Source organism: Poecilia formosa, unplaced genomic scaffold, assembly GCF_000485575.1.
Source record: "Poecilia formosa unplaced genomic scaffold, Poecilia_formosa-5.1.2 Scaffold175, whole genome shotgun sequence".
NCBI classification, from domain to species: domain Eukaryota; kingdom Metazoa; phylum Chordata; class Actinopteri; order Cyprinodontiformes; family Poeciliidae; genus Poecilia; species Poecilia formosa.
In genome coordinates this window covers 1,392,940-1,417,213 of record NW_006800114.1, presented here as the reverse complement: position 1 = coordinate 1,417,213, position 24,274 = coordinate 1,392,940, and the positions used below count along the sequence as shown (strand labels likewise).

Genomic DNA, 24,274 nt, shown 5'->3' with positions numbered 1-24,274 from the left:
AATATCTGGAAAATGTAGATATGAAACAAACATGCTGATGTACAAAATAGTGCAAGGCAGGAATCAACACCTGTCACAAAAACGCATTACTATAAAGGTTTTAAGAAAGTCCAAATAATAACTGGTCCAAGCAATTTTTCCCACCAAATCACAGTATTACAATACATCATTTTGAGTGCGTCATGTTGTTCTGATTGTTAAATTTCCTAACGTACTCAATTTTTTTTTCACTTTCTCATATTTTCACAACTACATTCAGTTCCCACACTGAAACTGGGCTTCACCCATCAGAAAGGTGAGAAAAAAATACATAATCAGTTTTGTACCTCCGAATAAATTACATTTTTTAACCATCAAAACGTATCTTGTTTTTCATGATAGAGTGCATAATGCCACAGGAGCTCATTTGATTTTAAAGACAATTCTAGACAAGTTCTCAAATACAGAACAGTAACCGAGTTGGAAATATTCTCAAATATTACAAAAATATAAAGTTTGAAAAACCTGGTGTAACTTTTTTTTAGTTAATTCCAATGTAAAGCTTGAAACGTTAATGTCCAAATATTGATTTATGGAGTCATTTTATAAAAATCTATCAAAGAATTATTTAACAAATCTGTTTTTTTTACTCCAGGTTTATCAGGCTGCCTTTTCAAATAAACTCAGCTTCTTGCATGGATTTGTTGACCCAGTAAAGTCGTTGATTCTAGACTAATCCGTATAATAACTGATGACGTTATTTTATATTTCATTTTTAATCCAACACCTGTCGACGTAATGACGTCACGCGCACTTCTGAGATTCAGCAGCTGTGAATCTTTAAACTTTCCGTCAACAATGCAACACGCTGCAGTCATCAGCTGCGTTTTTATTAGCAGCTTACTTCACACAGGTGAGGAGAAATTAATCATCCGTGTAGTTAATGGATGAAATGACGTATTCCGTCAACTTTTTAAAGTTTCTTTTGTTGAAATGTCCGCAAATGCGTGAAACGCGCGACGTTATAGTGAGTGACAAACAATAAATTATCAATAATTCATTGAAATCTAACTTTCGTGGTTTTACAAGAACACGAACTTGGTGTTTTTGAAACGTACTTGGTGTTAACGTTAACGACAACGAGCCATCTTACTACTTATAGTTATAATTGTTAAAGATGAACAGGAAGTGTTTTTGACTAAATGTGACGGTTCCGCTGTTATGTAAGCAGACATGGCGCAGACAGAGCTACCTGTTTACATATTTCACATTGAAACCACACATTTCCGTTTATTCTATTGGAGTTTTATGAGATAAAACAAAACAAAGTTGTGCTTAGTTATGAAGGTAAAAGAAAAATTATTCATGACCCAGCAAACGGGGAAGAATCACAGCATATGACTTAATTGTATTACTTGGAGGCAGGATTTATTAAGCTTTGTCTTCTTTTCGAACTAGATATTAAAGTTTTGTTTTTGTTGTTGTTGTTATATTTTTTTGTTCTAAATAATTTTGTTTTTTCTAGGACATTTTGCACTTCCTAAATAATTTAAATATTTGGTTTCATTTTTATTTCAGTACTACAGCATCAAATGAGGAAGTTGAGCTTAAATGTTAAAAATGCAGATATATATATATATTCCTTTATAGTCCACAAGGAAAAGAAAACTCCTCTTAAGGTTACTGATATATACAAGTCTACATTTTATTGGCCAGAACTTTTTGATGTTAATATTTAGAGCCTTAATTCTGGAAACTTTTCTTCAGGTCAGTTTGCTCTAATAGAAACAAAGGAGACAGTCTGGGCAGCAGTGGGAGACCAGGCTTCTCTGAGCTGTCGGCTCACTGAGGATAAAGATGTCCTCCAGATTACCTGGCAGAAAGTCCTTCCTAATGGAGAGAAGAACCTCGCCACTTACACCAAGAAGTTTGGTTCCAGAGTGAGTGCAGGTCTGGAGGAGAAGATGGATTTTCAGTATGAATCTCTGCAGAGCTGCTCCATGGTGATCAGGAAGGTGATGGAGGAGGATGAAGGCTGCTACCGATGTTTGTTTAACACCTATCCTAACGGAGCGCTGATAGGCTGGACCTGCCTAAAACTTTATGGTGAGTGAAGAGCAGCAGAACATCTGCAGATGGTGAACTCTGGTTGATGTTTTAAAATTCTGTCTGTTCTCCCCACAGAGCTGCATGGACCCTTCATTACTATCAGCAGATCAAACTCTCCTCCAGGGTCAGTTGTGACCTGTTCAGCCACAGGTCGACCTGTTCCCATGGTAACACTGACTGTTCTCCATCAGAACCTCAGCTTCTCCCACTACAACACCAGCAGAGTGAGCAACACCAACGGTACCGTCACTTCCACCACCACTGCTCTGCTCTCAGCTCTCAGCAGCACACAGGTTGAATGTTCAGTATTGGTGCAAACTGCTGCTTTCAGAGAGCTGCTGGTCACCGTTCCTGGACTCACAGACTCATCTGATGGTAAGAAATTCTTTTAATGACTAAAAAACCATGAACCTCCTGTGCATTGTATATATATTCAACACAGTAAGACTGCAGCTGTGGCTGCAAACGTCCAATGGAAGATCTGTGGCATAAAATAGGTTTTAGATGTTATTGTTAATCACTGCAAATGTGAGACTGATGGTTACTTTGTGGTTCTGATGATTCATTTTTGGACAGGTTTGGATGAAGACTTTGAATCTGATGATAAGGATGAAAGTAAGTTCAGAATCAGGCATGGGAGTATTTTTATTCATTCAGAAATGTTGCTGAAATCTGTTGCTCTTTCTCCAAAGGATGGCTTGTCACTGTTGCAATGGGATTACTTGTGGTGTTTCTCTGTGGAGCTTTTGGGGTTTTATCCATGTTGTGGTTCAAAAAGAAGCATCAGAACAGGTAACTATTTTCAGACAGCTTTATCGTTTTGTCAGCAATGTTTTTCTTTTTCCTCATTCTTAAATTCTGCATGTGGCTCACAGGAACAAGAAAAATCCTACAGAGCAAACTAAAAATAATCAGTAAAACTCTTATTTGTTTTCTTTATTTCCTTTGAATATTCCTCATATCACATTTGCTCCAGACTATAATAATATATTTATCTTTCCTTGTGTTTATTTATAAAAGTTTCTCATCTAAATCTTGTTTTTGTTTCTTTTTAAGGTCTGAAGAGCGTCAGATGCCTGAAAAGAACAACGACAATAACACACGTGTCCTTATTAACAGACAAATTAGCAAGCAGCAATCAGCAACATCACCAACGTCACCAACAACACCTGATATAGAAAGCTGTTCACCTGAGGGTATGAGACTACATCAAAAATTAACTGCCAATAAATCTATTTAATATAATAAACCACTTGACTTGCATTTTAATGTTTAATGCAAGATGTTTTCTCATTTCCTGAAAAGTTTCACTTTTATTGATATTATTGATAGATTGTTTCTGTCAGTCGGCAGCTATGTTGCCTAATTAACCATTGGCTTCAATGAAGCCCATCCATGTTTCCTGCATGCTGTCAATAATTACGGAACAAAAATGCTCACCGTAGAAAAAATACACAATTTATTCTTTGTGCAGTTACATATGCTACATGCTAACTGGAACTGTGTAGTTACAATAGAGGTGGTTCCAAAAATTATTGGATTTTAAAAAATATTGTTCACTATAGTTTTGTTTTGCTATTGTGACATAAGCAGCCATCTTAAATAATGTCAGAAGCTAAACAAGATGGTTAAAAGCATTTATTATGAGTGTGTGTCTGTATTTTTAGTATTTTGAACACTGTTGAGGTCGTCAGTTTTTATATATATGTATATGTGTAAAGAGAGAACATTTGTGTTCAAATATGGTGTTTATTGTTTTCACTAAAACTAAATGGAAAGCAAATGTACATTTTTTTATATGAACATACTGAGATACAAAGTGAATTTGGTTTTTTTTTTTCTACATTTTAATAATCCTTTCCAATACATTTTATACAAACGGAAAACTTGTGTATTTAGTTAAATAGTGGCACGTGTTGAAGAGTAAAATGTAAAATGAGCCGAGTGAACAACGTGTCAACCTTTATCTCACTGTTGCTATAAACAAAACAGACATTGATATTCTTTCATTATAAAAAAAAACCACACTAGCTGGACTTGATATTTTTTTAAATAATAGATCTAGACAATTTTCATCTGATGCTCCAAAACAGTTACATTAAAAAGTTTTCTGCTATTTTGTGAACATTTTAAGCAAAATAAACAAGTGGACATTCCCAAGGTCTGTGTATGTGCTCTGTGGTTTTGCTGCTTCCTATTCTTAAAAGATTTTTGTTGTAGTACAGAAGAAATTTAAAAAATAAAGTAAAATAAAAACTTCATTGATACGTGCAATGCACAAGACAGAAAGGAGTAACGTCACCTGCTTAAAGATGGGACAAAATACACGTTGGACATAATTACACCCCCTTTCTTCATTTATTTTCTTAGAATTAAAGACTGCCCTGTATTTACACATTTTTCACCAAGCTGCATTTCTCCCATTGAGACTGAAGTTGGCAATAAGCATGTAGTTGCAGCAGTTCGCCACAAGTGGGCATATCGATCACATTGAGTACTTCTGACGACCCAACGACAGTTCAGCGTCGTTACGGCTGTTGAACAGCGGGGACCGTCTTATCTGTCAACAGGTAAAATATAAATCGACACAATTATAGCAATGTTAATGTCTGCAGCTGCACACAACTTTCCATATTTGAGAAAAGTTGACTGTTTATCCCAGACTGTTTAGTGGTTAAATGTTTTTTGTGTTCGTTTCAGTAAATTAGCAATTAGAATTAACCGTCCCGCTAATGTGGGACTAACACAGGGGTAGAAACTAGTTACATCTGTTCCGTTACATTTACTTGAGTAACTTTTTTGGGAGTATTTTAACTACGCCGTACTTTTGACTTGAATAATCTTATTATGAAGAACCCCTTCTCTGGAGTAGACTTTGAGTAATTTAAACTGAAAGAAGAACAATCTTGTTTTAAACATAAATTCACCAGACTCAGACACACACCTGCGGTTTTGGCTAGCTGTATAAGTTTTATATTGAAAGAAATGTATTTTTTGCCTAATTTTGTTACCTTGTAATTATGCCTATTTGTATGAATTACTTTCATTCTCATCTTTCAAATACCAAAATTTCCACATCAGTTTTACATTTTGATCCGTCTGATGATGTAATTTTTAAATATTAAATGGTTGATGTTTTCATCACTCAGTACTTGAGTAGCCTTTTTACCAAGTACTTTTTTTACTTGAGTAATTTCTTGAATAACATTTTACTTTCACTTGAATAAAAATATGTTGAAGTATTCTTGGAGGGAACTCTATGCACCTCTTTATAATTGTTACGCTGCATTTGTTTGTGTTGCAGAAGAAGTTAGTAAAGATGAAATAATTTATTTGAGCAATATTATTGATACTTTCATATATAGGGCAAGAACAGCAATTCAGCACTGTAACAGTGGTTGAACAGATCGGCTGTGGCTCGCTGGCTGTGTTTGCAGATGTGAAACAAACTGGGTCAGACGATGTGTGGACCAGTCCTCCCCCGGTGCCTGCTGCTGTGGATCCTACGAGCAACACAAGGTTATGTTTCACCTCCATACAGACTGCTGCTGGTTTTATGAGAACATCAGACAAACATTATTAGATATTTATTAATTTATAGATTATTCTGACTATTAATCGGATAAAAAAAAAAATTGGCACATTTTGCAGATTTTTCTGCTCAATTAAGACAGACAGAACCTCTTAAATTTCATCTTTTGTTTTCTTTGTGCTTGTCTCAAAAGGAGTGCCTTTTAGTTGATGAACACAAGAATAATTTAGCTTTAACCTAAAAATTGCACCCTGTTTTTATATAAGTGAGTGTTTCCTACAGGTGTAGCAGCTGTGGTCCAAACCCAGCAGACGGTGTCAGCAGCACTGGGAAAAGATGCCACTCTCAGCTGTCGGCTCCTGGAAACTAAAGTTGTCTCGCAGGTCACCTGGCAGAAGGTCTCGGGGAACACAGAGAAGAATATCTGCACTTACTCCGAGAAATTTGGTTCATCGGTGTATCCAGAATATAAAGACAAAATTCAGTTTACGGAAGCTGGATCGCAGAAGAGCTCCATAGTTATCAGGAACGTCACAGAGCAGGATGCAGGATGTTATCGCTGTCTGTTCACCACCTTCCCTGACGGAAACCTGATAGGGAGAACCTGCCTGAAGGCTTATGGTGAGAACCTCGTTTGATGATCATTTGATGGCTGGTGTGATTTAAACGTTTCAGTTTCATTTTCAGTTTCAGTGTCACCTATATATTCTGCATCGTATCACAGAGGCGTCGGTAAGTTCACGGTCAGAGTTTTTTTTGTTTTTTTTTCTTTGTCCTTTTGCTGAATCACACGTCTTCTTCCTACAGGATGGCTTTCTGTTGCTGCAGCAGTGGCAGCCTGGAATTTTTTACTGTCCTGCGTGGAATAGGTACTTCTGTCTAATCATTTTTTTCATTGTTTTACCTCATTAATGATTCAAAATCAGTTATTTGCTAACATTTTAATTGAATTACTTTTAAATCATTCACAGGAATAAAAAAAAACCTTCAAAGGACGCCTCAGAAAATGTAAGTATGTCATTTGTTCCTCAGTTTTGCTGATAGATTTATGCTCTTTTACCACCTTTAGCACCTCTGTGTCCTTTGTGGGATACCATATTTTAGGGTTGCTACACTGGACATCAAGGAGGACCTGACCAAAGCAGCTGAAGAAGAACTCTACTTTGACCATTAGTGGAACAAGCCAGATTTTCCTTCTTGATCGAACAGCAGCTCTTTCCTAATGACACTGTAATAAAAGAATGCAGGAGTTCCTGAGAGTTCAATTACAGACTGGTTGTTGTCTCTAGAGCTGCGCAATTTGTTTCAGATGTTTTGCACAACTATCCTCTATGCTGCTTTAATCACAAAGTTAATCTGTTGCTTTAACCTTTGTCAGGGTGTTACTTCAGGATTTGTAAGAACACGTTTTCTTAAAAAGATCCATGAATCTGTAATAAAAAAAAAAGGAAATGGTGGCTTTAGTTGTATTAAGCTTTTGTGCATCATAATTCTGCTTTCAAAATCAGAGGGAACTCCACAGTGAGATCCAAACAGCAAAGATATTGATTGCTTAGATCAAACATCTGTTAATAGAGAAACATTAACATATGTAAGTATTTACAATTACAAATACTTCTAAAAAAAATTGGACAAATTGTTCCCAGTTAAAGAATGAAACTGTCATGTCTTTATGATGCCGACATGGATGTACAGTATGTCTGTTTTTTGCTGAGGAAAATCATGCTTTTGGTTGAATTGCCTCATGGCTGTCAATCAAGCTGATAGATGTTCTCAAGAAATAATTTTAAATAAGTAATGATTTAAATAAAAAAAATTAAAAAAAGTTGATGCGCAATCAAACGTTCAAAAGTTTGGATCTATGTAATGTAATGAGTGGTTTTATTTCAAGATGTGAGAATATACCCAAATCCAACAGTAGGTGGAGGTAGAGCTGCATGCATGATTTTAGTTAACACGCAGTTTAAATGCTTCTCCAGAGGTCGGCCTCTTCATTCGGACACTAAAGGCAGAGCAGGGAGCATATCGGAGTAACTTTGGGCTTTTACGGACTACTCGCTGCTGTCATTGGGTAAGTTTCATCAGTTTTTTTTTTTTTAAGTTAAATTAAAAAGGCTAAAAGTCCGTTCAATTTAGCATAAAATGAAGCTTTGTAGTTTATCGACACTGTTTAAACACACCTGCGGGAGACGTTTTAAGCGTTTAAAAATATTACCATATCATTTTATTACTGCAGGGGTTTTTTGTTCTGTTTTTTTTTCTTCTTTTTACTGCCTCTGTTTAAAAAAAATACAAAATATTAAAAAAAAATTCAAAACCTCAAACTTTAAATTTTATCCAAATTGACTTTTTTTTTGTTAGCTTTAATAGTTTTCTGTCTGGAAAATAGTTTTGGGGAACAGAAATTATGGGAGATTAGTAAATGTTTTTTCTCTCTTCAATATGTTATGGATATGGGACAGGATAGACGTTAGATATAATTACACCCCCTCTATTTTCATTTATCTTAATTAAAATTGATGACTCCTGTTTTAACGTAGACATTTTTCCTCAAGCTGCATTTCTCCTACTGAGACTCAGGGTGGCAGTAGGCATGTAATTGCAGCAATTTTCCACCAGAAGGCGTATTGAACACCTTGAGTACGGTAGTTATCTAACGACAGTTCAGCGCCGTAACGGGTGTTGAACAACGGAGACGGTCATTGTTGCTGTCGGTCGGACCTGTCAACAGGTAAATATCAATTATTGACACAATAATATTAATTGTGCTAGAAGTCCATGCTAACATTGGGAAAGCTAACCGTGTAACTCTGACTGTAGTGATTAAATATAATTTATTTGTTAGTTTATGTGAGCTGGCATCTTATAATTAACCGTTAGAGGTGATGGGGGACTGACAGAGTTGGATAGTAACTAGTTATATTTACTTGAGTAACTTTTTAGAGGGGAAAAAAGTACTTCCATGAGTATTTTTATCATGCCGTACCTTTTAATTTTATTTGAGTAATAGTAATATGTAGTATCGCGACTTTGAGTCAAATTTCTGGATACTAAAATAACTTCACCGAATGAAGAACGAGCTTGTTTTAGCCAAAAACTCACTCCTGTTTTTGTTAGTTTCGTAAATTTTACTTCCAAAGAAATTGGTTTGCTAGAATTTATTTATTTATTTATTTATTTTCATTCTGGTCTTTAAAATACCTACATTTCCATATAGTTTCATATTTTTGGTCCATTTGTCATAATTTCGATTTTTTTTTATCAGTTACTCAGTACTTGAGTAGCCTTTTGACCAAATACTTTTTTTTCACTCTAGTAATTTCTTGAACATCCCTCGTAAAAAATATGCTATTAAGCTAATCAGTTACTTGAGTGTTTCTAATATTTATTTCTATGGAGCAATCTGATGGTAATTTTGCCTTGTAATGACGGTTTAACATGAGAAATGCTCATTGATGCTCTTTTATCGGTTTAACAGTGGTCAATAGTTAAGAAACCCACAGTTACTATCATATATATACCAAATAAATCTCATTTGAAACCATCTGGGGAAACATCTGTATCATGACCCCTACAAAACTGTCCAGAAATGTCACTTAAATCCATATTTTAGTGCTCCTCATTGGGAGCAGCTGATTGATGAACTCTGATTGGGTCCTTGGAGCTGTCTGGAAGGAGGATTTTGCAGCGGAAATGTTCTTCAGCTGCGACCCAACAGGAGCAGGCTGCTTGTTCTAAACCAGATGGTTGGCACTGTAAATGCTGCAAAGGATTTACAGTGACCCCATAGCTATAAAGCTGTGGGGTCTGGACCAGCAGGGGTGTTCCTCCGGTAATCCCACTGCAATAACATTGTTTCTGACAAGGAAGCACCTTTTAAGCTCAAACCCACCGCACTGGGTTTACAAACACACCCTCTGCTTTTCACTCATCCTCCATCATGTTGTGATTAATGCCTCACTGCCCTGCATTTCCTCATCTGTAATTTCTCCAAGGTATCGATTTTGAAACTCCAGGCTTTGATGGCGTCTAGACTGTTGAGGTGGCAGCTTGTTTGTGTAATTATGGGCTTGCCAAAACAGAGCCGCCTGCTGTGGATTAACATGCAAAACATCCATTAGTACCCCAGGTGATAATTCTCGTCACCATGGTAACTTGGAAGCATCACCAAAAACATCTAAAGCGCAAATATCCCCATTACCCGTAAAATCTCTCCTAGTGTTTTTCTCTTTAGAAATCAGGATGTTGGCATCATCATAATCATCGCCTGGCTTCTCATTACAGGAGTTGGTGGGTTAATAGGAAGCAGCTCAACATGTGCTGACCAGCAGTTCACCAAGCCACAACACTGGACATCTGACAGAGGTACGCCTACTTTATGTGATGTTTAAAGGAGACTTATCACACAAAATTCACATTTTGTAAATTTTTTTACTTCGATTTTGGTCTCAACTGCTTCTAAAAACAGCTCAAGTGCTTATTAAAAGCCCCACCCAGCTGATTTTTGGCAATAAGTTGATGTTTTTTGGTGTCTGGAATCTGAGCCTTTTCAAAAACCTCACATATCAGCAGGCACTGGCCCTCATCTAGCAACCCCAGCAAAGCCTGGCCTGTTACCTGGCAACCCAAGCTGAGCTCTGGCATGTTTGGTCAGCTGGTTTTACCGCTTTATGTGATCTACAATGGCTGCTGGAAAAGACAAGTGTTTTATTGTCAACTTACCATCCAGAAGCCACATCCTGCATTCTCGTTGGTTGTGCAGGAGGCTCTGCTAAGATGTACAGTTGTATATAATAGCTCATCTATTTGCAGCCATTTTCACCTGTGATTGTAATCGTTTAGATGGGGGGGGGGAGGCAGAGGCTTGTTTGGATTTAAAGTGATAAGAGGCCATAAAACTGCTAATTCTGAAAAGAGCTCAAAATAGATAGACCAGTTCTATCTGAAATCTCATTATTGAGGAATTAGTTTGTGCAAAAAATGTCACGAACATGTTTTTGTAGACCCCGATTTGTTCAAGGAAACATAATGGATCAGCATTAAATGTTTTCTGTGGCTACAAGTTGTCAAAGTTGAGGTCTACCGCTCAGACTGAGGTTGTGGTTGTGGCTCGCTGGCTGTGTTTGCAGCTGCTGACTAGATGTGAAAGCGACTGGGTCAGACGATGTGTGGACCGGTCCTCCCCCTGTGCCTGTTGCTGTGGATCCTAAGAGCAACACAAGGTATGTTTCACCTCCAGGAGGGTTTTTACACAGACTGCTGCTGGTTTTATGAGAACATCAAAACATAAAGTTTCACTCACAGTGCAGCACGCAGCAGTTTTCTGTGCAAATGCTTTATATACGTTTCCTTCTAGGTTTACCTCTGGTGCTCTCCAAATTTTTCTTTGGTTGTTTTAGGGCTGCAGCTAACGATTATTTTAGTTAAAGATGAATCTATCAATTATTTTTGACAATTTATTGATTAATCAGCTAAAAAAAAAAATTGGCACATTTTGCTGATTTTTCAGTTAAGCATTTTTTATACCATCTGACATGTTATAAAAACTAAAAGATGCAACTACACTAATATTTTAATTCCTTTTATTAAAGCAGTCTAAATTGCAATAATGGCAATTCTTTCAGTGAACGCTTGATCATTTGTAGCAAAGGATGCATTTGCAACAAAAAATACTTTATCGCTGCTAAAGTATCTGTGAAAAGTTCAGCTCTTTAAATCAGTGTAGAGCTGATCTGGGATTATTTTTGGATTAACTTGGATATCAAAATGTGCTAAAATTCCAGATCTTTTTTGTAGAATTTGAACCAGGTGAAGCTAAAATTTTACCACCAGAGGACCTTTCAACATAGATTAACAATCTCTATGTCTCATATTTGATTTTAAAAGAAAATGGAATCAAGGAAAGTTAGAACAAAAAGACAAAAAAAAGAGCTGTATGTTCCATTTGGATAGTATTTGATATTTTGTGTAAATGATAAAGTAAAGAAAAATAAAGAAAATCTCCAAATCTGATCAATCTCAGGTTCATCCTTTGACTTTGGGAGCAAATTTAGATCCAAATGATCAAATGTAATTTTAAAATTAGAGAAGAACTTCAAAAGACCTTCAGAAATCCTTGACAGCTTTTAATCACTTAGATTACAAGTACTATTTGGATGGAAAATATAAGGAAGGGTTAGGTTGCAGTTTCACTTTTTTTAATCCAAATTTCTAAAATAAGTACATTTCTAATTCATTACATCTTGTAGCAGCCTCGTAAACCTCTGTGTCTTGACATCCAGACATTTTCTCACAGCTTCTGCCTCTCTGCGTGTCTGACAGCTGCTAAGGTCACAGCTTCCACCAATCTGAATGCAGAGGTGGGTGATCCCGCCCACCTTCACTGCAACATCACCATCGAGAAGGGGGAAACCTTGCACCAGGTGCGCTGGCACGACCCTCACTCCAACATGATCCTGGCGTATACGACGCGCCCGGCGATCCACGTCGTCCACCAGGACGCCAACCTGAAGGTGACGGTGGCGCGCACGGAGTCCAGCTACATCACCATCAAGAAGGTGCGGCCGGACGACGAGGGCTGCTTCCACTGCTTTTTCGACGTGTACCCCTCTGGGAAGCAGCAAGGCACCATCTGTATCACCATCACCGGTGGGTGCAGGGAAGACCTCCGCTTCTCTTCCACTTCTCACATGCTTTTAATGTACTTTATTTTTTAACTCTAGTTATCTCAGGGATAATGTCGGGCCATGTAACTTTTTTGATTAGAGTCATTGGGTTTGTTTTGCTCAGGAAGCTGCAGGATCAGTTTTAAACTCCCAGATCAGCAGAAGTAAAAGCCCACCCACACAGATAACCGCACGCAAATGTGCTGCTGCTAATTGGCAATTCCTAAATGGAAAACCTGCACACTGCTTTTCTTCTTTGCAACAGGAGGTAGAGTCCAGCTGGAGGGGAACAGGACGGCCATACGTGGGCTGCCGGTCACCCTGTCCTGCTCGTACCCCCTCGTCAAACGGGTCGCCCAGGCTCTGTGGAGGAAGACGACCGAGCAGGGCGACACCACCACGGTCGCCTCGTACGCCAAGATTGGCTCTTACATGGGGGAGCAGTTCAAAGGCCGGGTCAGGCTGAGCCCCACGCTGGGGGAGACCAGGCTGACCATCGAGGAGGTCCAAACGGAGGACGAGGCGTGCTACACCTGCGAGTTCCACACCTACCCGGACGGAACCAGGAAGGCCGTCGCCTGCCTCCACGTCTACGGTGAGACTTACGCGGTTTTCAGGCTTTCAGTAGAAGCGCAAATTTATTTTTCTGCTGAAAGTTTGGATTCTCTTAGAAAGCATCAGCTTTCAGAAAGCACTTACTGCAGCTCATAAAAAGGCAGAAATGATAAAGACACTCAGGAATGTATAGTAAATGTTTGATTTAGATTTCTGAAAGGTAAAAGCTTGAATTAAAGTTATGCAAACATTTAGTTGAAATATTGGCCTTATATTGGATTTCAACACGATTTAAGCAACTTTTGTAGGAATGCTGGAGCAACATCTTCACTTCCTTTGAACTTCTAACATTTTGTGAAGTTAAAATAAAAAAATCTGATGCTTTTTGTAGGAAATGACAAGCAATTGTTGAAAAAAAAAATCATTTAATAGTAAATTAGAGCAGTCCACCTGTGCGTAATTTAGCCGTACTTTAAATGTGTAGAAGAAGGTGCTCTGGTAAGACGCATCTGCAACGCATTCATTCAAGTGAATGCAGGTCTTTACTGGTGAAACATGTTGAACCGAGTAGCTCTGTAATTTTTATTCACTATTGTGCTCCTTCTGTTGATCCGTCACATAAAATCCCAGTGAGGTTTACGGTCGTGGAAAAGTTCAAGTTGCTCGAACACTTTTACAAATTGCTGCGTCTCAGATTTTTTTATGTCACGTTGGCTCAATAAAATCTGAGCCTTGTTAGTGTTATCTGCAGATCTGGCATCTGTTGCCCTCTCTGATAGTTAAAGTAATTATTACTAAATGAGAACAAGCTTCAGTTTGCTCTTTAAATGGTGTGTAAATCTATTAAGAAATAAATCCTATCAAGAGTAACTGTGGCCTGGGAGGCAAGAGAAGCGTTGTTGTGAAAGCTCATTGAGCAGTCTGCAAAAAAACACAAGTCAGAAATGTTTGAAAGCAGAAAATCAGCACATTTTTCCCTTCATATTTCTGCATCTTAATGTAAAACAAACTGCAGGAAGTGATTTAATGAGATGAATTCTGCTGGAAACTTCCTCCAACACCACTAACTTGTTAACCTGCTCCCTCCAAACACCTTTAAAATCACGCTCTTTCTGCGATATTCAAGTTTTTTCTGTCCCCATGAGGGCCACACGCACACTATACACTCAGAGCAAATCTGTGAACAACTCAGGAAAAGGAAGTTCTCAGCATAAACACACTGAGGTCGGTCATTAAACTACTGTTCTGAACTGCCTTGGAGATGGATGTCACTTTTCCAACGCAGCACTTTGACCTCCTCCTCTTTTTATTTCCCATGAGTGTTATCAAGTTCAGACGTCGGTGGCAAGACTTCCAGGGGCGTGAGGAGCTGCTCACTTTTCCCCTGAGAGGTTGTTTTTACAGTGGAAAGGAAGGAAGGAAGGAAGGAAGGGAGAGGAAGGTGTCACAGAGGGGGAAAGGAGTAATTTGGAAAGCAACCCACGAGGGATGAGTGGCTCACTGTTCCGCTCCAAACAAAGCCTCTGTGTTGGTGTGTGTTTGTCCTGCTTTGCTCCAGACGCACAAACAGTCGCTAAAAGCCGCTACACCAACATTTGTCTCCGTTTTGCAGACCCTCCAGACAATTCCATGTTGTCTTTGTCTGGAGGGATTGATGCTGATATTCTGTCTCTCTCTCTCTCTCTCTCTGCATCACAACACACCACATAAAAATCTAGTTAGAATCAAGTTACAGAGCTGTAAAAATGAACCCTCTGACGTGCTCTCCCATTTCTACCCCCAGTTTTACCCAAGCCGAAGGTGACCTACTTGACGTCGCCCTCGGGAGTCACGGAGGCAAACTGCACCGCCCAGTCGAGACCTCCATCCGCCATCCTGTGGGACACTAGCGTCAATTCTGTCACCCTGGGTCCACCGGTGATGTCGGTGAATAGTCAGGGCGACGGCACCACGACAGTGACGAGCACGCTGCGCTTCACGTCCGCGCTCAGCACCGTGAAATGCGTCGTGCAGCACCAGGGTTTGGAGAAAGCCCTCACGCTGGTCCTCAAAGCAGACGGTGAGCAGTTTATGCGGCGATGCATGTTTGTTGGTCCCAGACATGACTGTCGCCGCTTCCCGATCTGTGGCTCCGAGGTGCAGAGATTAGAGGTTTTCTATTTTAGTCGGGGTGTAATTATGGATACTTTGGTGGTGGGATCCTGCATCCCGTAACGTCTCAGGAAGGTTTATTTTCTCAAACCGCATGACTTTGACATGTTTAGTCCAGACATCATCCAGCGCCTTGAGCAAGTATTCACCCCCCTTTGACTTTTTCACATCCCCTCTCTTAAGAACCAAAACTTCAGATTTGTTTTTGAACAAAAATAAGTGCACCAGCAGCAAGTTATATTCAAACTAATGTAAGAAAGAATAAGAATCTTTATAGTAAGTAAGAAAATAAAAGTATTTCGATGTGCTATTTCAATTGAAATAGCACATTCAGCTCAAAGAAAACGTGCAGTGGAGTAGGATCATTTTTTAAAAATGTACAAAATGTGTGTTCATCCATGAAAAACTGCTGATTTACTAGAAATAAAATGACAGCAGAGATGTTAACACTGTTTTTTTGATTGAGATTCTAAGTTTTATTGTTGCCGGGAGGAAGGATCTGCGATAACGCTCATTTGTGTACCCAGAATGCAGCATTTTATTGGGATTTTCTACAATATACCAATACAGAATCGGAAAGCTGTACACCACTCTTAACATTTTTTTCACAAATTTATATCAGAACAATGTGCTTCATTTCTATATTTCCCACTTAGTCAATACTTTGTAGAACCGCCATCTTGCTTCAGTTGCAGCTGCAGGTCTTTTGGTTATCTATCTAAATGATCATTTTTCTACCCATTCTTTTTTACAAAACTGCTTAAAATATGTTTTTTTTTCCTCAGGTCTCTCAGATGATGAGATTTTGACTGATGTAGTGAGTTCACCCAACGTTGTCCTCATCTCTGTGTGTGTGGCTGCAACTGTCGTCATCCTGGGTCTGTGTGTGTTTTTCTGCAAGCGCTTCGTATGTATTAACGGTAAGTCTGAAGTCCGCTCCACCACATTTCCTTCTGTCAACACTTCAGAGAGCCTCTGTTTGTGGCAGCGGGATGGCACAGGCTCATTTCCCAGAAAGTGAAGCTGGTAATCAAAAGTTAATTAGAAGTTCGTCTCCCAGCTTATGTGAAAGGGAATTTTTGTCATAGTGAGAGCCGGTTTCAGTTTTTCTGCAGCTGGGGAGAAGAAATGTGGGTCTAAAAATAAAAAAGTTGGAGCGATTCCCTCGTAGTCCGCCAGACGTTTGTTCTGGGAAGCTCTCACAGGTGTTTCAGTAACTTTAGAAAACCAGTTAAAATGTGAAGTGAAGCATTTTTAAACACATTCACACATTTGTTTTCAGCCACAAGTATTTCTGGGTGTATGCCGTTGGGGAGGAAACACTCAGCAGATATCCAGAGCATTGTTTCTCTTGCGGCCTGCTGCGGAGGCCAAGTTTTGAGTGGCTGTCATTGTGTGCGGCTGTGATGAAGCGTTCCCATGTCTGCTGGTTGCATAAGCAGAAAACAGTCGGGTGTTTTATGGGCCTGAAGGATTACAGTAGCCCAGCCAGGGTTCGTCTCATTAGACCCATTTATCTGTAAGTCACTGTTTTAGTTTGATATGGTTTATTTTAATAATGAACGACATCTTTGAGGTCGGACCAAGTTTTAAAGCCACAGATGTTTTGGCAGGGATTAGATTCCTTATTTCCTCTAAACATAAAAGCGACCTTCACCTCTGACTAGTTCAAAGCATTCCAGTGCAGTTTGGAAAAGGAAAAGATCAAGTAAAAATATGTATTTTCAGACCAGATTCTGCATCTCATCCTGGCCTTTGACTGCTCATTTACATCCATCTAAAAGTTTCTTTCCTCCTTCTTGTCTTGTTTATCTTCCTTTGTTTTCCTACCTCCTTTCATTGGAACATTTTTTATTTTTGTTAGATCCACAAACCCTTGAACGATCCCCTCTGAAAGCTGTTAGAATTGCTTATTTTGATAGTTAAATTTAAAGTTCTTGTCTTTTCAGCCAAGGATCATGAGTTGTTGTCTTTTAAAGCTTGGCGGTTTGATGGTATCTAAATTGTGCTGAATTTGTTGGAAAAAAAACAGTTTGGCACAAATATTGTACCATGAAATTATAAAGAAACATTAACAGGGGACAGAAGGTCACTTTGCAGCTATCTCCCACCTTCACATGTCAGCGTCACTCCTTTCACTGGCAGCAACACCTTTTTCCTCTTGGTTTGTTAAACTGCGTGGTGCCAGGCTAATGTCGCCCTTGAACCGGTTCTCTTACCATAAATCCTCCCGCGCAGAGGGAGGGAAAAACAAAGTAGGAACCAGAGCGTTGAAAGAAAAATAAAGTGACAAGGTCTTTCTTATTATTCTTGGTCGAATAATAAACGAAGGCGTTGATCAAGGTTTGTTTTTTACATCGCTGATTACTCATATCAGGAGAAAGAAGGCAGGACTTACTGAAAATTCTGACTTTTTTAAAAGGTGGGACTGCTACTGTGAAAAGCCATTGCTTTCATTCTTCCTAATCATGTTATTCATAACTTTCTCCACTGAGTTACAGATAAGAATCTGCAGACACAATCGTATCTGACGTGCATTTTTCCCCCCCCACGTATGATTTGTTGAGTTGAAACGATCTGAAATGAAAATATTTTTACTCAACTCTTTCCACATAAATTGACATTTTCCTATTGACTCAACTACGCCTGCTCTGAGCAGAATGACAAGTGGTTGCGCTGATTGTCTGAAGCTAACGGCCTGAAGAAAAGGACCTCTTTCAGTCTACAGGGGGCTTGGATTAAAGGACCACTGACATGCCTGTAGTTGAAAGCATGCCCAGTCTGACAACAAGGCGTCCTCTCAGCTTGGACGGGAAAGACGCAGCATCGTCTGTGTTTCCCAGTCCTCGTCTCGGCTGGAACATGCCGGACAAGAACACGGTCTGTTACTGTGATGTGATTCAGATGGTTGTTCTGGGGAAATGACAGCTCCGGCCTGTATCTGAAGTGAGCTATAAATGCATGGTCACATTCTTTACGACTTTCGTTTTTACGTCACACACCAAGTGAGGACTTGTGGAGATCATTTCATAATTTGCCTTTCATGGCATGTATTTATGAATGAAACTTCAGGAGTGTTTTTCTTGAGAACGGGATATAATGTAGTCCAAACCCATTTTTTTTTTTTTTTTTGCTTAATTTTAATAGTTCATTCCTTTTTACATCTCCCCCTTTCTTGGTTACAATCTTTTTCCCCTCTGTACTTTTTTATGGCATTTTTCTATTGTATCATACTTTTTTTTGTAAGTTTCTTCGCCTCCCTGGTTATTTCCTTTATCCCCTCTGTCCTTGTCTCCTTTTGCCAACACACACTTCCTTGCGGCCTTGCTCCCATGCCTCTTATCTTGTGTCCTTGCACCAACGCCTCCTACTATGCGTCCTTGCACCACTACGTCCTTCTTTGCCTTCCTTGTCTCCTTCAGTCAGTACCTCCCCTCAGTGCATTTCTGGATCTACACTCAACCAAACCAAAGGAGCCTGGGAAGAAAAACTGCACATTCAACGAGTCTCAAATTCAGAACTTCTTAAAAACACTGATTGATCCTTCTTTGTACTAAAGGCCACAGGCTAACGGTGCAGGAGGTATTGTCTTGACAGCCGTTAGGTCCTCTTATTCCAACTGAGCATCACTTTCTTTCTTCTCCTGATTTATGTAGCAGGATGTGAGTGTGTCACAAAGCTCAAACCACATCAGTCGTGGTTTCTTGAGAATGACGAGTTCATTGGCCTCCACAGACTCCAGATCCCAACCCAACAAAGCTCTTGTGTGACAAGAGACTTGAATGATACAAGTTGACAAATTGCAGTATCTGCATAGTGATCACTCCATAGGTGCCAACGTCTTTGAGAAGAATGTGTCTGACACCATGTTGAGTCCATGTCACAATGAATTAAAGGAGTTGTGAAGGGAAAATGAGGTTGAATTTGGTTCTAAAAAGGTGTTTTTAATCAAGTAACTGATGGCTTTTGTTATTTTTGGTATTTATTCACTTTATTTTTGGAAATTCCGACTGACGCGTGTCGGTTTTTGTCACGGCGGTTTAATTTAACGTAGCGAAACACAGGTAAGGCATTCACGGCTGGCTTGGCGGGTATTTCTGGTTTGGATCTGGTTTGCTACGACATGGAGAAAGAAATCCACACTTCCTTGCTGCATTTTCTAAGTATGAATCTCTTCACATGTTGCAGCAGTCTGAAGTAAAACAGCATGTTAAAGCCTCTGAGCTGCAGAGAAACCCACGGTGGACCTTTTTATAGACCTGTGATGTCTGCGGGTGAGGTCAAACCACAGACAAGCCTCAGACCGGCCTCTGATTCTGGGTATTACTTAGTCCTGAGCTTGTTCCAGTAAAAACCTGCTGGATCTATTTGTGACCATGTTTCCCTAATTCTTGGTGTGCCCCGCCACAGAAAAAGGAAGTTGACCTTGGACAAGGATGGCAAGATTTTACACAAAAAGCTTATCTACTGCTGCAGAGGGAGTGGTGCCACATCCTGCTTGGATCTCAAAAAAAAAAAAAAAATCCTCTGTCCTTGAATCAGGAGAGCAGCTCCTCTGAGATTAGATGAAGGGAAACATCCTGACATGCCGATGGCGACACCTGCTGGTGAGGCCATTGAAGTGCATTGATTCAGTTTTTACAAGGTAATCTGTTTGCTCTTAATGAGCTTTAAAATTATGCTGATTCACTTCAGGACGCTGACTCAGGAGGTGTTGCAGCCATTTCTTTGTGACTCAGGAACATGATCAGTGTGAAATTCTGCCTCCTTTAGATGCTTGTGGGTGTTGGATGTGTCCAAACATGATTCTTCCTGTTGCACTCATGAGGAGGAGATGAAGGAAATAAGTGCAACCTTTTGCTTTGACTCTGTGGCACATTTATATCAGGAACTTTAATCACCACCCTGTTGTGCTGCGTCTTTAAAATTAGATCAGAAACTCCCCATTTCGGATGATTTACTATGACAACACCGAGTGATGAACAAAGGAGTTACAACAAATTTAGCTCCCTGCTGCTCTGTAATCACTATGTCAGATTGCACAACACTGGTTCAAAGTTAAATCCACCAACAATGATTTCATGGACGCCATAAAATTCCACAAACTGTCAAAGGAAGCTGTTGTGGCCGACATATTTCTTCTGAGTCATAGGATTCTGTGGTTTGTGGTAAAATAATCAACCCACTGTGTGTGTATTTACTGTTTTACTGTTACATCCAAGTGTAAAGTATTTATTTAACGTGTGGTTTTTACTTTAAAGCTATCTCACATATCAGATAGAGAGAAAACTGTTTTGGTTTATGTAGCACAGTAAACATAGCAGTTGCATCCATTTTTAATTGACCAGAGGGTTTTACATAGACGGGTGTGAAGCAATGAAAGCATTCAAACTTAATAAGTACCTTGAAAATTAAAATAGCTCAAAAGAGTTGATGACCTGCTACTAAAATTAAAGGCAAGTGATACAAACTGGTTTTAAACAGGCAAAGGAAGTTTGTTTCATAGTTGATGACCACAACCCCAAAAAAGACTTTTAAAGTCTGGCAGCTTCATTTTTCCTCGATTCCAAGTCAAATATCAAGTCTTTGAGAACCAACGTTGTCCACTCTGTTGCCAACTACTGCACTGAATTTTGAAGAGTATTTGGAAACCATGTTCTAAATCTTCATGTAGATCCCTTAAACCTAAATTGAAATGCTCTCCGAGGTGCATTGTGAAATAAAAGTCAGAATGAGGCGCGGCCTGGTGAGTAAAGAGGAGAGAATGTTGATTAGGAAGGAACAGGAAGGGCTTTTACTTTGATAAACACGGCTCTGTTTGAGTTAACCAACATAAGAGAGAGAAAATATTTGAGGTAAGATTATTTTGTTTGAAGTTCGCCGGACAGCTGTGGCCAAGGGGTATAGTAGCAGCCTTACAACTGGAAGGTTGTAGATTTGATTCCTCCTGTCACATGTTATCCCTACTGCGGATTACATGATTCATATTGGTGTTACTCAGATTATGAGTTTAAGTCCGATCTGAAAATTGAGTCATCACAATTGGAGTAGTAACGAGTGTGTGGATCTCAGGGTTGTAGTTGGAGATTGTCAAGCATTTTGCAGGTTTTCACCACATCTCTAACGATTCCTTTTGTGCCGCAGTTCGACTTGGTTATTAGGGTTTTCCACTAACAACAGGAATGTGGTACCAATTTTTTTTTTTTTTTTAAGTCTTCTAACCGTGTGTAGATTCCATGGGTTTCTGTTCCGGCTCAGGAGTTTTTTTATTTTGTATTTATTTTAGCAAGGCCTGAACAAATGCACAACTGTTTACAGATACTCACATAGGCAGATATAACCTTTCTCAGCAAACCATGAAAAGAAAACTGTTAAAGGTGCTTTTTCATGAAAATGAGAATGAGATTGGACTGAAGACGAAGCTTTGAGGTCCACCAGAATTAATAGGGAACTTGTTGGACTTCTTCTCTAAATACAAAGAGAAGCTCGGAGCTTGCAGGTATGAATGAAACTATTTAAGAACTCTACATTTAATATCAAAATATTATTTCAGAAGTGGGAGCAGGATGTTGTGGTTCACTGTGCCGTAAGAGGTCGTCGCATACAGTAACACAGAATGACCCTTATCAGAGGTTACAGAAGGCTGTTTCTGTGTAGTGCTGGGCTTCAAAGCCAGACTGACAGTTTTCACAAATACCACTTTGACTGGAACCAATCAGTCACAGAAAAGTAAAATGTTAGTTATTTTACAGAAGGCCTGAAGATGGAGGTCGCCAGGCTTTAAATGGACCGTAGGAGTGAGACGCAGCATGCCTGTTTGTCTCCTTTTGTTTCCGTGTAACCATGGGAGACGAAGCTTACATATGCTGTAAACTGTTTACTGCAGTACATGATAATCTTGGGTCTAATCATTTTAAATGTGCATGAATCTGAAAATCAGAGAATCCAGCTGAAATAATCAAATTTTAAAAGTGTGCGTTGACCACTGCTTATCCCGTGCTGAACATCTCTGGCCCCCTGCTGAGGTCCCAGCCTGACCAGACCTCCAGTCTGATGAGGTGCTTAACAAACCAACCCAATCATAGGCTGAGGAGGATTTTGTTGTGGCAAGATTTATTTATTTATTTAAAAAAAATCTTTATTTTCTGTTTCTGTCCAGACTGATTCGGCATCTGGCATCGCCGCCGTTATGCTTCAGTGGATTTCTGAGCCCGACCCAGCTGCTCAGCACCGTGCAGAGGGAGCTGCTTGTTCTGCTCCGACCAACCGGAAATGTACTGCCGGAGCAGACAAGAGCACTTCTACTGAAAGGATTATTTAATGCTACAAATGAGACGAAACTGCTGAGAAGTCGACCTTCGGTGGCTTGAAAACCTTTTTACGATTTGGTTTCAGGTCATGTCGTTCCTCTTTGTCCTTTGACAAACACCCTCTGCAGCTATAAAGTGCCACACATCCAAGTCAAAACTGACAGTCTTGAATGTGATTTTTACTTCTAATGCTCTGAAATTTGTTTAACCTGTTAGTTGCACCATAAACTAGCGACGCCACTGCCCTAGTTCTTTAACAGCCCTGATTGGTTCATCCAGCGCACAGAAAAATGTTGGAAGAAAAACAGAAATATCCAACTCTGTTCTAACTTTAGCCTTGTTTCATGTTCTGACTGGATAAATATACCCTAGCTCTACTTCTGGCCATTGTCCCTCAAGCCTGGTGGCTTTTGGGACGCCAACACCACCACCGAAATGCATCTATTAGTGGCTCCTGGAGACGTACGCTGATTAGAGGAGGGCCAGTTCTGGACCTGCGAGTAACTGGAAACCCAAATGCATCCAAAGGTCTGAGGCTGGATGTGACTTTTTGTTGAACCAGGCCTTTGCGAGTCATTTTGAGAGCGGAGAGGACGGCAGCAGCTCTGTCGGTTTTCAACTCCTACATGTGGGACCAGGGGAGGGAGGGACAGGTGGTCGAGATGTAATCTGTGTGTTTCTGGGGTTAATGCCGCCCAAACGCCTCCCGAGCAGATGAACCTGTGAATCACTGTTTGTGTGTACGAGTGTGAGACAGACGGAGGGCGGATCTGTTTCCACGTGCGCGCTTGTTTTTAAAGGAAGTGTCTGTGTTTCTGTTTTGTATGTGTCTGTGAGTCACTGAGCTGAACTGCAGGGAGCAGCGTCGACATTTATGAAGTGTATATTAATCAGATTAAAGCAATAACTTTTGTAGATGTTCTGAGAAAAATAAATGTTCTCTTTTTTTTTTTTTATAATTTTTATACAATGACACTTATATAGTTCTAAACATTGTGATTGTGGATGAGCTTTAAAGAATTAAAGCACTGTTGTGCAGCTGCTTTGTTACCTTTTAGTGTCTGTTACTTTTTTTTTTTAAACATTGCAAATTATTGTGATTTATCTTCAGAAGTTTCCCTAATTGACTCAGAATGTTTTGTCCAAAATGTCCAACGCTCCTCTGGATCCGTTTAATTTAGCCACTTTCAGCAGATTAATTCCTTGTAGCTTTATCATAGTTTTCGTCACATTTCTTTCTCCCCAAACAAGCGGTGAGAGTAAAATTAAAACTCCTACAGATTGAAAGTTATTAACATTTTGGTCTAATTTTAGTGGCGTGGGTTGGAAAACCACCCAGACTTGGTATATGGAAGTAATGCACGTCATGATTCAGATTTTGTTTTTGTTTATTTGGTAGCAAAAAATAAATCATAGTACAAATTTCAAATTGCATATATTAATTTGTATCAGCGTATTATAAAATCTAACTTTAACTCAGCTTCAAGTTAAATAATTTACTTGGTTATAAAGAAATGTCCCCGACAAAGCATTTCTCTGTGACTTGATATGTACAGAAACTAACATGACTAAAACTAAACTTCTTAGTCAAAAGACTTGCAATGAATAAAATTTTGCTGTGAAAAGTAACTGTATTTTTTCAAGATTTTTCTCGATTTTGAGTCTTTGGATGACGTAGAGGAGAGCCTTTACTATTTCTGATAAATCTTAATATCATCTGCAAACATTTGTGGAATCCATCTCTGACTTTATTTATCTATTGTGGCTTTAGGATTGGGCGATATGGACTTAAAGTTCTATCAGGTACTACTCTGATAACGACAAAAATGACAAGAACTATTGGTTCTGTTTTAGGTAACTGTGTGGCTCTAGCCACGCTTCCGTTACAGACGTGCGTAAAACTGTGTCGATATAGGGTTAGGGTTAAAACACAATTTTTCAATTTCGCTGTTTCCATTGAATAAAATCACACG

General features: G+C 39.3%; 3 protein-coding genes across 8 annotated transcripts; all 3 read left to right on the top strand.

Moving 5' to 3' along the window:
• The first annotated feature begins 767 nt into the window (after positions 1-767).
• LOC103147217 (OX-2 membrane glycoprotein-like) lies at positions 768-4,248 on the top strand. Of its 5 annotated transcripts, XM_016678206.1 has the most exons (8): positions 768-892; positions 1,747-2,085; positions 2,152-2,328; positions 2,420-2,463; positions 2,665-2,703; positions 2,781-2,880; positions 2,964-3,002; positions 3,145-4,248. In XM_016678206.1, the coding sequence occupies exons 1-8, from the start codon at positions 778-780 to the stop codon at positions 3,264-3,266; spliced, it is 975 nt and encodes a 324-aa protein (XP_016533692.1). In that variant the 5' UTR covers positions 768-777; the 3' UTR covers positions 3,267-4,248. The 5 variants fall into 5 exon arrangements, with proteins under 5 accessions (XP_016533692.1, XP_007565510.2, XP_016533693.1 ...); XM_007565448.2 differs by having other exon boundaries at positions 2,164-2,463; XM_016678207.1 differs by lacking the exon at positions 2,964-3,002.
• Positions 4,249-4,560: 312 nt separating this feature from the next.
• On the top strand, positions 4,561-6,880 carry LOC103147208 (OX-2 membrane glycoprotein-like). Of its 2 annotated transcripts, XM_016678210.1 has the most exons (7): positions 4,562-4,658; positions 5,454-5,607; positions 5,891-6,241; positions 6,345-6,352; positions 6,428-6,489; positions 6,592-6,628; positions 6,725-6,880. In XM_016678210.1, the coding sequence occupies exons 2-7, from the start codon at positions 5,550-5,552 to the stop codon at positions 6,767-6,769; spliced, it is 561 nt and encodes a 186-aa protein (XP_016533696.1). In that variant the 5' UTR covers positions 4,562-4,658; positions 5,454-5,549; the 3' UTR covers positions 6,770-6,880. The 2 variants fall into 2 exon arrangements, with proteins under 2 accessions (XP_016533697.1, XP_016533696.1); XM_016678211.1 differs by lacking the exons at positions 6,592-6,628; positions 6,725-6,880 and having other exon boundaries at positions 4,561-4,658; positions 6,308-6,352; positions 6,428-6,490.
• Positions 6,881-8,254: 1,374 nt separating this feature from the next.
• On the top strand, positions 8,255-23,351 carry LOC103147207 (uncharacterized). The gene is made up of 8 exons (XM_016678204.1): positions 8,255-8,351; positions 9,855-9,985; positions 10,750-10,842; positions 11,942-12,268; positions 12,551-12,880; positions 14,624-14,899; positions 15,777-15,911; positions 22,151-23,351. The coding sequence occupies exons 3-8, from the start codon at positions 10,785-10,787 to the stop codon at positions 22,153-22,155; spliced, it is 1,131 nt and encodes a 376-aa protein (XP_016533690.1). The 5' UTR covers positions 8,255-8,351; positions 9,855-9,985; positions 10,750-10,784; the 3' UTR covers positions 22,156-23,351.
• The last annotated feature ends 923 nt before the right edge of the window (positions 23,352-24,274 follow it).